Source organism: Gorilla gorilla, chromosome 1, assembly GCF_029281585.2.
Source record: "Gorilla gorilla gorilla isolate KB3781 chromosome 1, NHGRI_mGorGor1-v2.1_pri, whole genome shotgun sequence".
In the NCBI taxonomy this organism is placed as follows: Eukaryota; Metazoa; Chordata; class Mammalia; order Primates; family Hominidae; genus Gorilla; species Gorilla gorilla.
In genome coordinates, this window is record NC_073224.2 from 103,051,915 (window position 1) to 103,067,426 (window position 15,512).

Genomic DNA, 15,512 nt, shown 5'->3' on the forward strand with positions numbered 1-15,512 from the left:
GCATACCGAGAAGACCCATTCACTGGGAGATTAGGGGAGATACACTGAATTCTGCTCATCCAGGCATGGGGAGAAAAGAGAGCTCTAACACTTACGCGGCACATGAAGTCCAGGAGTGTGGCAGTGATGGCTGGGTGGGGCTTCATGGAGTGGTGCATGACCAGGATGGCTGGTTCTGGAGGATGTGAAATTAAAGAGCCCCTCACATCAGTCAGTCTCTCTCTCTTTTTTTTTTTTTTTTTTTTGAGACAGAGTCTTGCTCTGTCACCCAGGCTGGAGTGCAAGTGGTACGATCTCAGCTCACTGAAGCCTCCGCCTCCCAGGTTCAAGCGAATCTCATGCCTCAACCTCCCCAGCAGCTGGAATTACAGGTGTGTGCCACCACGCCAGGCTAAAGTCAGTCTGTTTCTATCTCCATAAAATGGGGATGTCAATATACATGAATGGCTCTGGGAAGTGCTATGTCTATTCCCATTTCCACTGAGCAGACCCAAGAGCAGACAGGCCCCGAAACAGCTTGTAGCCCTCATTTCCCTTCTTGTTCCCAGCATTCAGCTTGGAGAAGGGAAGTAATAGGTGAGGAGAAGCAGGACATGGTACAGCCTTTTCCTTTGCCCATGCCCTCCCCTCCTGAAGACCATGCATCAGACTGTGGGGAGGAGGTACAGTGATGGCTTAGCCTTATCAAAGCAATTTTCTTTCTAGGTCAAGGGAAAACTGATGAGGAACAACAGAGCTGTTCCCAGATAAACTGCCTCCACTCCACGGTACCCTGAGATTTATGACTGCTATCACTAAGGAAGGCAGTGGGGGCTTAGGGGGGTGGGGAAGTGGAGCCGCCTGGTCTTGGTCACATACCTATGTTCATAATGCTATCCTTGTCTGGACTAAAGAACAGCCAGTCATAAAACAGAGCCAGCTTGGCATTGGAGGCAGCGACATTTGACTGGAAAAGAGAGGGGAGAAACAGAGGGCTAGTTTCATCAATCACCCCCCTCCATTTCAGAGTCCCAAGACAGATTCCAGGCCCCACTTGGCTGTTTCATCTATGAAATTCAGTTCCTAGTGAAACACGGTGAAATGCTCACCCCCTTGTGTTGTGTATGAGTGAATACTCTGTGGTCTTATGGTCTTAACCAAGAGGACAGAGGACAGAGGACAGGGATTGGGCCAGGTACCCCTCCAACCTTTTTTTTTTTTCCCAGACAGGGTCTTGCTCTGTTGCCCAGGCTGTAGTGCAGTGGCATGATCTCAGCTCACTGCAACCTCCACCGCCCAGGCTCAAGAGATCCTCTCACCTCAGCCTGGGACTACAGGCACGCACCACCTCACCTGGCTCATTTTTCTATTTTTTTGTAGAGATGAGGGTCTTGCCATATCACCCAGGCTGGAGCACAGTGGCATGATCACGGCTTACTGCAGCCTTGACCTCTTAGGCTCGGGTGATCCTCCCAACCTCAGCCTCCTGGGTAGCTGGGACTACAGGAGCACACCACCATGCCTGGCTTTATGTTTTGTTTTGTTTTGTTTTGGTAGAGATGGGTTTTGCCATATTGCCCAGGCTGGTCTTGAACTCCTGGGCTCAAGTGATCCTCCCGCCTCAGCCTCCCAAAGTGTTGGGATTATAGGTGAGAGCCACCATGCCTGGCCAGGCCTGGGTTCTTTTCTTTTTGTTGTTGAGACAGGGTCTGACTCTGTCACCCAGGCTGGAGTGCAGTGGCAGGATCTCAGCTCACTGCAACCTCTACCTCCCAGGCTCAAGCGGTCCTATCACCTCAGCCTGGGACTACAGCCGCACACCAACACACTTGGCTAATTTTTGTATTTTTTTGTAGAGATGGGGGTCTTGCCATGTTGCCCAGGCTGGTCTCAAACTCCTGAGCTCAAGCAATCTGCCCACCTCAACCTCCCAAAGTGCTGGGATTACAGGTGTGAGCCACCATGCTCGGCAGGCCTGGGTTCTTGATACATCCAGCAGTTCATATCTCTGATTCCCATAGGGGACAATGCTTGGACTCAGAAGTGCACTCATCACCCCTGAGCTGAGGCAACAGTCAGACTAGCACCCCTTGGCTGCCTTTCTGGGCTCTCCAGGCACATTTCTGAAGAAGAGACCCCCACCCCTCCAGGAATAGCCTGTTGTCATATCTGAATCAGCACATTCCAAGGACCCAGTCAAATGGGGGAGGAGGAACCCTGTTGGAAGAGGTCAGGGGGCAGCCAGATGCCAGAGAATGGATAGTTTCCCACCCTAGGCACAGAGAGGAAAACATTTGAAAGGAAATGCCTCCACTGCAGATTCGCTGCATTTACAGAAGGGAAGTAGACAAAGCTGATGCCAAAAAGGCATGGTGGTGAGGGTCTAAAGAGTGCAAGCTCTGAATCTGAGAAAGAAACAGTTCAGAGGAATAGCTGTATATGGTTTCTGGAAGCAAAAATGAAAAAGGCAGGGACGCTCCAGAAACCCAGGCTTTTGGGGGTTGGCAGTAATGGGGGAGATGAACCTGTTAAATCTCAAACCCAGATGGAAAATAATGAGTGTAAGTAAATTTCTAGAGACACAAAGGGAAGTGAAGGCTGAGACACTCTGGAAGACCAGAGTGAAAGAAGGGCCCTTAGGGGTCAAGTGGCCCTGGAGTCAGGAAGAAGAATGGAAATATGGGAACACCATGGAAGAGGCACCCCTCACCACCCAGTATCTTTTGCCCTCACCGTGCACGTTGTCAGGAGCCAACCAATGATGGCCCACCGGGGCAAGATATCTGAACTCAGTACTTCATTAGAAGGGTGGACTACCCCACAGATGTAGCGAATGAGGTCACAGCGCAGAGACTGACTATCTGGAGTTGACAGGTACTGGCGCTGGAACCAATCTTGGTATCGCTTTTGTTGACCAAATCGCACCTGGGGAAAGGGGAAGCAACAAAAAGAACTTAGAAGACAGTGTGGGGTCCTTGGCCAGAGGAAAACGAGCACCACTTAACTCTAGGTTTGCCCTAGACCTCTATTTCTCCACAATTCATTCATTAGCTCATACTGTCTCGTAAGTCTCCCCTCCTTTAGGAGAACTTCTTGATTAAAAAAAAAATGCTGAAAATTTCTAGCTTGCCCTGCATTCTAATGTTACAGTCATTCTTGCCACTGACCTCAGGCTACATTTACCCCCAACTGCAACTTCAGTCCAGTTTTTGGCTCTTTACTCCTTGTACTGGTCACTGACTCTCCAGTCAGAAGTATAACCTTTTCTCATTTTCTTGAGCCACTTGTGAACAGCAAGAAATGTTCTTCAAGAGTAAGAGCTGGGTCTGTTCACCACTCAACATCAACTGAGAATTTCCTGGTGCTGACCTAGCAGGACCATTATCCAAAGCCTAGACTCTCCAAACCTTCTTGTGGAAAGTTTTTCCTCAAACAGACCCTAAGTGATCACAAATAGTAACACTAAATAAGGAAAAGGATCTGGTTTCCCTCTTCTTATATTCCCCCAACTGTCAGAAGAAATCAACCAAGATAAAGCAAAAAGGTAAAAAAACAAACAAAAAGATACTTCCAGACCAACACCATCCAACAGAACTTTCGGCAATGATGGTTGCTATTATGCATGTGAAATGCAGCTATTGTAACTGAGATATCGAGTTATTATTTATTTTATTTTTTTTGAGACAGAGTTTCACTCTTGTTGCCCAGGCTGGAGTGCAATGGTGCAATCTCAGTTCACTACGACCTCTGTCTCCCAGGTTCAAGCGATTCTCCTGCCTCAGCCTCCCAAGTAGTTGGGATTACAGGCACATGCCACCATGCCTGGCTAATTTTTGTATTTTTAGTAGAGACGGGGTTTCACCATGTTGGTCAGGCTGGTCTCGAACTCCTGCTCTCAAGTGATCCACCCGCCTTGGCCTCCCAAAGTACTGAGATTACAGGCGTGAGCCACCGCACTTGGCCCCAATTATTATTTTTTAAGAGACAGGGTCTCATTGATGGGAGGATTGCTTGAGCCCAGGCTGGTCTCTAACTCCTGGGTTCAAGCAATCCTCCCACCACACCCTCCTGAGAAGCTGGGATTACAGGCACATGCCACTGCACCAGGCTCTGAATTTTTTTGTTGTTGTTTGAGATGGAATCTCATTCTGTTGCCCAGGCTGGAGTGCAGTGGCACGATCTCAGCTCACTGTAACCTCTGCCTCCTGCGTCTGGGTTCAAGTGATTCTCCTGCCTCAGCCTCCTGAGTAGCTACCACCACACCCAGCTAATTTTTGTATTTTTTGTAGAGACACGGTTTCATCATGTTGCCCAGCTAGTCTTGAACTCCTGACCTCAAGTGTTCCCACCAGCCTCAGCCTCCCAAAGTGCTGGGATTGTAGATGTGAGCCACAGCGCCCAGCTGTGAATTTTTAATTTTAACTCATTTTAACTAACTTAATATATATATATTTTTTGAGACAGCGTTTCACTCTGTTGCCCAGGCTGGAGTGCAGTGGCGCGATCTTGGCTTACCGCAACCTCTGCCTCCTGGGTTCAAGTGATTCTCCTGCCTCAGCCTCCCAAGTAGCTGGGATTACAGGCGTGTGCCACCACGCCCAGTGAAATGTTTGTATTTTTAGTAGAGAAGGGGTTTCACCACGTTGGCCAGGCTGGTCCCAAACTCCTGATCTCAAGTGATCTGCCCACCTTGGCCTCCCAAAGTGCTGGGATTACAGGCATAAGCCACTGCGCCCGGCCAAGAATTTTTATCATACCTAGTCCTGCAGACTAACTTACATTTAAATGGCAACACATGGCTGGTGGCTACCACACAGTAGAACACAGACCTGGACAATTATTCTGGGTGACTTGGGAAAGCTGATTAGGAAAGCAGTTCTTGACAGCCAGACTGGCCGCAGAGGAATGGCCTGGGAAGTCTGCTAAAAACAGATTCTGGCTGGGTGCAGTGGCTCACGCCTGTAATCCCAGCACTTTGGGAGGCTGAGGCAGGTGGATCACCTGAGGTCGGAAGTTCGAGACCAGCCTGACCAACATGGAAAAATCCCGTCTCTATTAAAAATACAAAATTTGCCAGGTGTGGTGCATGCCTGTAATCCTAGCTACTCGGGAGGTTGAGGCAGGAGAATCACTTGAACCCAACAGGCGGAGGCTGCGGAGAGCCGAGATCGCGCCACTGCACTCTAGCCTGGGCAACAAGAACGAAACTCCATCTCAAAATACAAACAAACAAAACCAAAAAAAAAACCCCACAAATTCCTCAATCAAATTATCTAGGAGAGTGGGATCCAGGAAGCTGCATCTTAAACATGCTCAAGTAATTCTGCCATTATTCAGTCAAGTCTGGAAACATACATAGCTTTCTTCCTGAGACCTCATGGTTCTCCTGGAGCAATCGTGGGTTTCTTAGCGTGAACACTTTCACTCTCCCCTTTATAGAATATTTCACACTTGTAAATGATACTAGTATTTCTATATAATTATTGGTTTAGTGACTACTTTCGATAAACTAAAAGCTTCACAACAGCTGGAACTGTATCTCTCTTATTCGACAGTGTACCCCCAATCCTTAGCACCATGCTCAATATGTAGGCACAGAATGAATAAAGGACAAAGAAGCCAGTAGCCAGGTAGATCAGGTACGATCATTTAGCCACCATTCTACTGGTTAGTAAACAATGGTAACAGCTCCACAGACCGAAGCAAGAAGCCCAGCCAGCGTGTGACCTCTTCTCTTGCTGCAACACCTTAGCTTACCCGGGATGTCATGAAGAGGAGTTTAGTCTCCATGTCCGGGGTTAGACGACATGCTAGGAATTTTCGGGATGTTCTTGACTGAAGAAGCTGTAGGATACCTGAATCAAATGTGGAAGGGAAGAGAAAAGAGGAAGCCTGAGGACCAGAAAGAATGAAAGGCATGTTGGGAACCTGGGCCAGGTACTGATGGCCAGTAGTCTTGCTCACGGAGAAATTCCAAGACAAGACCAAGGGAGGTCAAGCACAGGTGGGGATTCCAGCCAGCACTTACGTGTTCTGCTCCAAACAACCACTATCCCCAGGACCCAGCTATATTATTTCCTGTCTTCTGCTGGTCTTCCAGAGCCTCCTACTCACATGATTCCCACTGGTAACAGATGGGAAAGTTAAGGGAAAAATATGGGAAACCCTGGCTGCATTTCCTGCTCCTGATGATCCCATCCTTGGGTCCTGGAATCAATGTTATTTGTGGCATGAGCATGAGCCCTGGAGTCAGAAACATGTGGATCCAGATCCTATTGTAGCTCATAAGCATGATTATTGGTTTTTCACACTCATGCGTGAGATGTGCCTCCCTCAAACCTTGTTACCATGTCCCCACATTACCTGCCTGACATGAGAGAACAAAAATAATTTAAAAGACCAGGCATGGTGGCTCACACCTGTAATCCTAGCACCTTGGGAGGCCGAGGCAGGTGGCTCCCTTGAGCCTACGAGTTCGAGACCAGCCTTGGCAACATGGTGACACCCCATCTTAAAAAACAGAAAAAAAAAAAAAAAAAGAGGCCAGGTGCGGTGGCTCACGCCTGTAATCTCAGCACTTTGGGAGGCCAAGGCAGGTGGATTGCTTGAGGTCAGGAGTTCAAGACCAGCCTGGCCAACATGGTGAAACTCCATCTCTACAAAAATACAACATTTACCTGGGCATGATGGCGGGTGCCTGTAATCCCAGCTACCTGGGAGGCTGAGGCGGGAGAACCGCTTGAACCCAGGAGGCGGAGGTTGCAGTGAGCTGAGATCACGCCATTGCACTCCAGCCTGAGGGACACAGCAAGACTCCGTCTCAAAAAAAAAAAAAGAGACCTGCCTCTGTCACCTAACCTACCAGTTGTACAGCCTTGGGCAAATTACTTCATCTCCTTAAACCTCAGTTTCTTTTCTTTTCTTTTTTTTTTTTTTTGGGACAGAGTCTTACTCTGTCGCCAGGGTGGAGTGCAGTGGCACGATCTCGGCTTACTGCAAACTCCACCTCCTGGGTTCAAGCGATTCTCTTGCCTCAGCCTCCCGAATAGCTGGGAATACAGGCACGTGCCACCATGCCCAGCTAATTTTTGCATTTTTAGTATAGACAGGGTTTCACCATGTTGCCCAGGATGGTCTTGATCTCTTGACCCCGTGATCCGCCCGCCTCGGCCTCCCAAAGTGCTGGGATTACAGGTGTGAGCCATCGCGCCTGGCCTCAAACCTCAGTTTCTTTATGTATAAATGTAGAAACTAAAATACTCATAGGGCTGTCCAGAAGATTAAATGAGGTAACACATGTTTGTCTAACACAGTGGAGGCACTTAAAGCAATGAAATAGATGTTCAATATAAGAGTACTACAATTTCCAGCACTTTCTTCTTTCCTGACTTCCCAGGTCCTGGACAACTGCCTTCAGAGTGAGTGTGTGTGTGTGTGTGTGTGTGTGTGTGTGTGTGTGTGTAGGAGGGGAGGGGGTGCATGCACGATCACAAGCACGTGTGTGTTGAGGTGGGGTGGGGAGCAAAGCTGTACAGTTATTGTTCAGAACATAGCAGGACCCTGGGAAGGGGAAAGGGATATAAAAAGGACCTTGTCGGGGGGAGGCACACGGAGACTCCCTCCTCCAAAGTGGATTTTGCCCAAGCTGGATCCTTGGAATTCAAGGCAAGACTGTTCCCAGGGAGGGGCCTTCTCTTACAGGACTAATTCCAGCCCTCTACTGACTCAGTCTCACGAGTTGACCTCTGACTCCCCTGCTAGACTCCGTGAAGCTGAACACTGGCCACTGGCTCACCTCCTGAGCCAAGGAGCTGCCAGGAAGAGGGGAGGAGGACTACAGTTCTCTGTCTTACTTTTTTCTTAGTAGTAATGTGGCAGCTGGAGTCTGCCAAGTAGGGGCTGTCTAGGAACTACATGAATTGTTCTGTACCTCTGCCATTCGCAGTTGTACTTGGCAAAGCTTGCCCTGTCCCAAGCTTCCTAAATCTGACCACCAAAGACTCTCCTACCCACCAACCTCTACCTTCTTGATTCAAGCAAGACATACACATTGAACTCCCAGCTCTCAAGGACAGGATGCCTAAGACCCTACTTACCTGTGAACTGAGGACTCAAGGCCTGAGGATTATGGATAATATCTTTCCAAAGCAGTTCAAATTCTGGTATCCTAGCAACATTCTGAAGTAGTCTTACGAGATCCCGACCAATCATCAGACATTCCATGAACTTGACAGGGAAGAGGAAGTGGGGGACAGGAAAGAGAATAAAAACATGGATTGTTTACCTGCTGGAGGGAGGACAAAGGAACAACATGTTCTAGGGAGGGAAGGAAAGAGGGTTGAAGAAACTATATGATTTCTTCTGGAACCAAAGGATTGGCTCCTAGCTGTTCGGGGGAAGAGAGCTGGAAGCTGGGGACTGATATCAAGGATGAGAGGTTAGTGGGAAGTGCTGAAGCCCTGCTGGCTTTCACATTAATCTACCTCCCTCTCCACTCAGAACTGTTTCAGTCCAGTTCAAGGAAGATTAAAGTTTCAAAAGGATGGGACTGGCAAGTTGAGCCCCAGAAACCCTAACCTCAAACTCATTTTGTCTAACAAAATTCTGCAGTATCTAATTCTGTGGGTCCGATTCTGTGGTAGAAATGTCTGTATCTGTGTAGTCTAAACGAAACCCATTAGCAACGTGTAGCTAATGCAACTAGAGAAGTGAATTTTAACTTTTTATCTAACATTAATTTTAGGCTGGGCAGAGTGGCTCACGCCTATAATCCCAACACTTTGGGAGACTGAGGTGGGAGGATCACTTGAGGCCAGGAGTTTGAGATCAGCCTGTGCAACAAAGCAAGGCCCAGTATCTACAAAAATAAAAAGTAAAAAAAAATTTTAATTGCCACATGGGAGGTCTGATAGAGGACAATTCATAATCCCACTAGACCATGGGAATTACCCAGGAGAGTAGGTGGGGGACTGTGTCATGGTAGGCACACAAGGACAGCTTATGTCTGTGGTGTACAACAGTATCCTTGAAGCTGACCAGGGAAATCCCAAAGATGCCAGCTTAACAGGTAGCATTTCTAGGAATTAGGGCTATTTTACACTAACTCCCCCTCCTTTCTACCCCCATCTGTTGATGAATGATGGAAAACACCAGATCTTGACGCACCTTCATCTCTAACAAGGTATTTCTGACTCCACTGCATAAACCTCCAGAGGTATCTTAGCCTGAGTCTCACTTCCCCACATTATTTTTGTCCTGTTCCCTCACCCGTTCCCGAAGCAGTGAGATGCAGAAGTCTACTTCCTTCTGTCGCAGGGCCTGGAGCTGGGCAGTCCCATGGTGGTCCACGATGAGGCGGAGGTACGTGTAAACAGCCATGGCAATGAGGATGCTGCTCTTCAGGACCCACTCCCTGCAGGGAGGAAACACACTGGCTCCTATGCTCTGCCTAGAACTATTCACCCTCCCAATTCACCCTTCTTGGGCTTGGCTACAGTGCCTCAGAAATAATTGATGATTTGACACTGGGAGTAGATGCTTTGATTTTTTGCTTGCTCACTCATGCTAGTATCTATCTTGGACTATCAACTGGCTAAGCTACGGACAACATCCTAATTTTCTCTTCCAAGTGCCTATAAAGATAAGTGCCAAATGAAAGCAATCTCTTTTTACCACCTAACTACTTAGCTTCCAAGAAAATAACTCTCTTTGTTGACTCATTCATTCAAACATTTACTGAGTGCCTATCATGTGCCAAGCAACATGTGAGGTACTAGGGACAGAATTAACCACAGTATCTACCCAGGTCAGACTATGGGGAAAAGCTGGGTAAGTGTCCCTAAGTCAGCGGTTCTTAAGTGTGGTGCAAGAACATGTGGGGACTGCCAAGACCCTTTCAGGACCTGGAGTTTTGAGAACATACTGTGCTAGCTCAGTCTGCTTATCATTAGCAGCTCACCATGCCACAGACCTTTCCCTGGCTCTATCTAGTCACTGATACACAACAAGTCCCCACTCCCACACAATGAGTCACCTGAACTAAATCACAACCTGAAAAAAAGAACCCCATTTTGGGTGGCAAACTCCTTTTCCCATGAGTTTCAGAATATCCCTGAGGAAAAAGGGGGTAATGAAAGATTTGTTCCCAGTTGCTTTAAAAGGAGTAGAGAGAAAGACACAGTGGGGATATTCCTAAAACTCTAATCCTGTCTCTAAGTGACAAAATTGAGACGCTGTCTCCTCCCAGCAAACAATTTGTAATGGCTTTGGCACCCCTGTTGGAAGGCAGGGAACTGCAGGAAGATGACATGGTGTTTAATTAGTCCAAGCAGGCCACATCCTGATTCCGGAAAACTACTCAAGCCACCTAATTAAAAGACTCTGTGGCCTTTTCTTTTCACAGAATGGATACACTAGCCAAGGTTACTGGGGAACATTTCCTCCCCTACCTGCTACCTTTTAACTCCACAGCCCTAGAAACATTTGGAAGGGAGTGAGAAGGAGGGTGTAGGAGAGGACACAGTTTTAAATTTCTAGGTATTGACTTTCACCTAAAGATGTAAGTTTTTTGGAGGGTAGAAAACAGGGCAGTTATCTGGCTGTTATCTGATGCCTGTACAGGAAATTCAGCTTTAAGGTATGGGGACAGGACGTATTTGGTACCACGAATAAAATAAGAAAAATCACTTTTTAGAAAGATTGCTAGCAAAGGTAACGAAATTACCTGAATCCTGGAATGGCATAATAAAGAGAAAAAAAGAGTTGAAAGGCCCCCTGACCCAGGACAGTAAAAAGGAACAAAGACCTAGGAAAAGCAGAGAACTGGTAAGAAGAGACTGTTAGGATCCCACGTGTTAGTGCAATGACACCAATAACAGAAGTGGCTCCAGGCCCAGATGTGGCTGCACATCCGTGCCCAGAGCACTAGGTGGCACTGCACAGCAGACAGGGCAGGGCTCTCAGACCTGGGCAGAGCACAGCACACAGCCATCTCTTCCACAAGTGTGAACAGTGGGAGGAGGTCCATTCTTCTGAACTACAGATAGTATGGACACTATTAGCCCTCTCAATCATTTGACTACTATGGTGTCCTCAATCAGAAAAGAGACTTAGAAGTCAAGCAAGAGGAAGACTGAAACCAAGGGGAAAGCCTCACCTCCAAACAAGTTCAGATGTGGAATAGCCCTCATAAAATTTCTGGCCCTTTATTTTGATGGATAAGGGAAAGAATCAGCCAGAAAGCCCAATATGTACCCCCTGATGCACCCTCTACCACTGGAACCTCCAAACCCTATATGCAAACTCCAGCAGGATTCACTAATCTCTATTACCTGCTCCACCCCAACTGGCCCCTGTGCCACTTCAAAAAGAGCATGGGTTGGATGGAGAAGCTTGCAGGGGAGAAAAGGATACCTGCCAGGCGTGGTTGTTTGGCTGGCCCAATTCTACTGAGCTCATTCCTCCCCAGCTTCCCCCTAAGATAAACATTCCAAGGAGGTCTGGATCAAAAAATAAACCCTTATCAGATGAAGCCAGTTTTTCTGGGCTATGCGATATTTTGGCAAAGACCTCTTTCCCATTCCTTCATTCCTTGGGCATTAATTTCTTCACTTGCCAACAATACACTTGTCTCTCCCTCTCCTTGCCTCCCCCTCTCTAACTTAAGGTGTTCTTGGGCCACACAATCCTTTCATCCCCATTTCCCACACCCACACTCCTAATGGCCATTATCTGGCCTATACCCCACCCTTCGTGGTGGATGCTACCTTTGCTCTGTCAGGATATCCAGAACACTTTCTGCCAACCAGATATTTTTGGCTGTAACATCTCCACCTGATTTCAAAAGGGGAAAAAAAGAATAGCTCCGATTAGCAAGTCAGCCAGTCCAATACATCTCTTCACCCATTCTGCTGGTCCACCCTGACTGCCATCCCATTACTGCCATCCCTTCACTGCTGAGATAAACTGCCTTCTGTTCTGTCAGGCTTTAAAGTTTCACCCTTTGCCTCCAGAAAGAAGGAAAGGGAAGGTTCTGAATTTTTCTAGAAACCAGAGCTGCTACTTTCCCACAGATTGTGAGTTGGAGTGGGAACATTTTGGCCCTTGAAAATGAACGTCTGAGAAGTAGATATAAGAAGCCCACAGTTGGAAAGAAAGGATGATATCTCAGATAGAGCCTGAGAAGTACAGGTGGCTGACAACAGCTGCAGTCTAGCAACTGGATGTCCTGAGTCCTGCACTGAGGCCCCCAACAGGCCAAGAGTTTCTTATTTCCAGGTAACAGTCTTCAGTGCTTGCTATGAAACTTTGTGGGGCAGAATTAACACACAGCAATGCCATACCAGTCTTGGGATAAGAAGCAGGGGCTGGAAGTGCCAAACAGGGAAGAAGTGCCAGGAAAGAGGATAAAAATAGCCACAACTATGCCTTGCCCCGGGTCTCAATTAAAAAATTCAATGTTCACAAAGTCACATATCACATAGATTAAGGTTCATACACATCAAAACAGGAGCATCAGTGTTACATAAAATTTTAAAGAGGAAGCAAGTCCCAGTGGGCTAATGGTGAGGTAGTAGCAGGTCACTTTTAAACAAACACATGCAATCTTGGGAGTAGCCGCTTGAATATGCGATGGCTCAGACAGATGTCACCGATGCCAAGATGAGAATAAAACCTAAATGTCAGGGTCTGTTCTGTGACATAGTTTGTCCCTCATTCTGGCCCCAGTAAAGGGCTTAATTATTAGGGAGCAAGCGTTCAGATAATGGGGGTGGAGCCAGGAAAGATGTCTAGGTTTCTGAAAGCACAGGGACTTGGGAACAAATTATTTGCCCTCACTTCTCTCCCCATTTCTTCCTGCTCTGAAATGCTATAAAATCTCAGAGTGAGGACTGGCTAAAATAGGCCAAATATTCTGTCAAGCCCTGGGTTTAGCAGGAAAGAAAATGAGGCAAGACTTACTGCTTTAAAAGGCCCCCCATGATTTTTCAATCAATTTATTTCTACAACATATGTGGCCAGAAGATGTCTGTATCAGAAGGAAACAGTCTAAGCAATCCAAGAATTCCATCCCTTTGGCACTTAAATCATTCTCCATTGTCTCTATTTAGTCTCTGGGCTCTCCTCCTTTCTTCTTTATGCTCCTGCCATCAAACTCACCTGCAATCTGCTTCATAAACGTCATACAAACACCATCGGCTCCCAGAACCCCACTCTTCACCAGTTCCCGTACCAACCACACCAACTAAAGGAAAGAGGGAAAAACAGATGAAGAGCAGGAACTGTGAGTTTGAGAAGGGAGCTAATTCAATTACAACTGAAAGGAGCACATTACAATTTAGACACACAATGATAGGGGTGTGTTAGCCCTGATTCCTCTTTCCCATTCCTGACAGAGAGAAGATCCATCCTCTGTCTTTGAGCTGGATCTTGTCTTTTCCTTCTGGCCTTACCTGAGTACGGCAGGTATCCTGCAGCTTCAGGTACTTCTCCATAAGTATCTGGTTGATTTTATTCAGGACAATATTCATGCCATCACGACTCACCAGAGCTAAGTCCCGGTAACACTGTGAGAAGTAAAGTTTGTGATCAGCCAGCAAGCCGAGGATAAGGTCCTCACCCCACCCACAGTGGACCCCTTGCCCTCTAATCCCTTAAACTTAAATAACACCAATAAGACACCGAGTAGCAATGAAATACTTTTCATTCTGGACACTTTCTTTCCACAGGGGTCCTGCATTCCCAACCTATCCCTTGTTCTGTTACACAGAGTGGGGAAAAGATACTGGTTATCCTTTAATGAGGCAGAAAAGCCTGCTGGGCAGCCAGGTGCAGTGGCTCACGCCTGTAATCCCAGCACTTTGGGAGGCCAAGGCGGGTGGATCACGAGGTCAGGAGATCGAGACCATCCTGGCTAACACGGTGAAACCCTGTCTCTACTAAAAATACAAAAAAATTAGCCGGGCGCGGTGGCGGGCACCTGTAGTCCCTGCTGCTCGGGAGGCTGAGGCAGGAGAATGGCGTGAGCCCGGGAGGCAGAGTTTGCAGTGAGTGGAGATTGCGCCACTGCACTCTAGCCTGTGTCTAGCCTGGGCGACAGAGCGAAACTCTGTCTCGGGGGCAGGGGAGAGAAAAGCCTGCTGGGCAAGGCTCCTAGTACTATCCCTGTCCCCCCCACTTCCCCTCTTAGGAACTGTCATACTGTTTGATGCCACAGGCTGAGCAAAACCAGGTGGAGGCCATCTGCTTTTCATCTGCCAGTCAGTAAAAGGTCACTGCAAAATGGGTTTGGTTGAACAAGCCAAAAAGGATCCCAAAGAGGTTTTTAGACCAGTACTGACCCAGTCAGATACAGCAAAGGGAGTAGTAAGGGAAGAAGATCCAGGGCAGGGCCCTAGACAGTTAAGGACAGAACCAAAACTGAAATTTTTTTGAATTTTTAGTTTTTTTATACTTGGGGTCTTACTCTGTTGCCTGGGCTGGAGTGCAGTGGCATGATCATAGCTCACTGCAGCTTCGAACCTCTGAGTAGCTGGTACTACAGGCATGCACCACCACGCCCAGATAATTTTTAAAACAGTTTTTTCTAGAGACAAGGTCTCACTATGTTCCCTAGGCTGAAACTCTTGGCCTCAAGTGATTCTCCCACCTCGGCCTCCTCAGTAGCTGGAATTACAGGCACGAGCCACCATACCCAGTTGAACTAAATATCTTTATTCTTTTATCTGCGATGCCCTTTCCTTCTGCCACTTATTGAAAAAGGAAAGGTGCTTCAGCATACCAAATCCTGGGGGAGGTAAGGGAGGGCATGCTAATTTCTTCTGTGAGATTATTGCTTCCCTTCCCCCCTTAGTTTTTTTTTTTTTTTTCACTCTGTCTCTATTGTGAGACCAGACTCCGGGAGGAATACCTTAGGGGGCCTCATTAGCAACTTCCTTAGCCTGCTGAGTTCTATCCTGTCAGGATCTCATCAGAAAGAGTAGAAACTAGGCAGGTAGCTTCCCACAACCTCTGAAGACCAGTAGCAAGGATGGCATCAACAATAATAATCATATAGTATAGCAAGGGCCGGGTATGGTGGCTCATGCTTGTAATCCCAGCACTATTTGGGAGGCCGAGGTGGGTGGATCACCTGAGGTCAGGAGTTCGAGACCACCCTGGCCAACATGGTGAAACTCCATCTCTACTAAAAATACAAAAATTAGCTAGGTGTGGTGGCACATGCCTGTAGTCCCAACTACAACGGAGGCTGAGGCGGGAGGATCACTTGAACCCAGGAGGTGGAGGTTGCAGTTAGCCAAGATCGTACCACTGCACTCCAGCCTGGGTGACAGACAGACCCTGTCTCAAAAAAAAAAAAAAAAGTACAGCAAGGATGTTGTTATACTATAGCAAGCAATAATACAGCAAGGATGGCATCAACAACAATTATATATATATATTACTACATTTGATATACATAACCTTTTAAAATAGTACTACTTATTATAATTATTATTTTTACAGATGAGGAAATAGGCATGGAGAGCTTAAAA

The 15,512-nt window shown here is 47.2% G+C and overlaps 1 protein-coding gene and 1 non-coding gene across 3 annotated transcripts in view; one reads left to right on the top strand and one right to left on the bottom strand.

Moving 5' to 3' along the window:
* The window catches only part of INTS3 (integrator complex subunit 3), a 45,031-nt gene that overhangs the window by 13,590 nt on the left and 15,929 nt on the right, over window positions 1-15,512 (bottom strand). For both annotated transcript variants that reach the window (XM_004026758.5, XM_019022935.4), the window contains exons 4-12: window positions 13,431-13,544; window positions 13,138-13,222; window positions 11,745-11,811; window positions 9,247-9,391; window positions 8,076-8,205; window positions 5,737-5,834; window positions 2,713-2,904; window positions 859-946; window positions 96-175 (exon numbers count right to left, since the gene is read on the bottom strand). In XM_004026758.5, the coding sequence (XP_004026807.1) occupies window positions 96-175; window positions 859-946; window positions 2,713-2,904; window positions 5,737-5,834; window positions 8,076-8,205; window positions 9,247-9,391; window positions 11,745-11,811; window positions 13,138-13,222; window positions 13,431-13,544 (999 nt within the window). The remainder of the gene's footprint in view (window positions 1-95; window positions 176-858; window positions 947-2,712; window positions 2,905-5,736; window positions 5,835-8,075; window positions 8,206-9,246; window positions 9,392-11,744; window positions 11,812-13,137; window positions 13,223-13,430; window positions 13,545-15,512) is intronic.
* LOC115932413 (small nucleolar RNA U13) lies at window positions 6,249-6,352 on the top strand. Its single transcript, XR_004068697.1, has one exon. It is a non-coding gene; the product is annotated as a small nucleolar RNA U13 (small nucleolar RNA).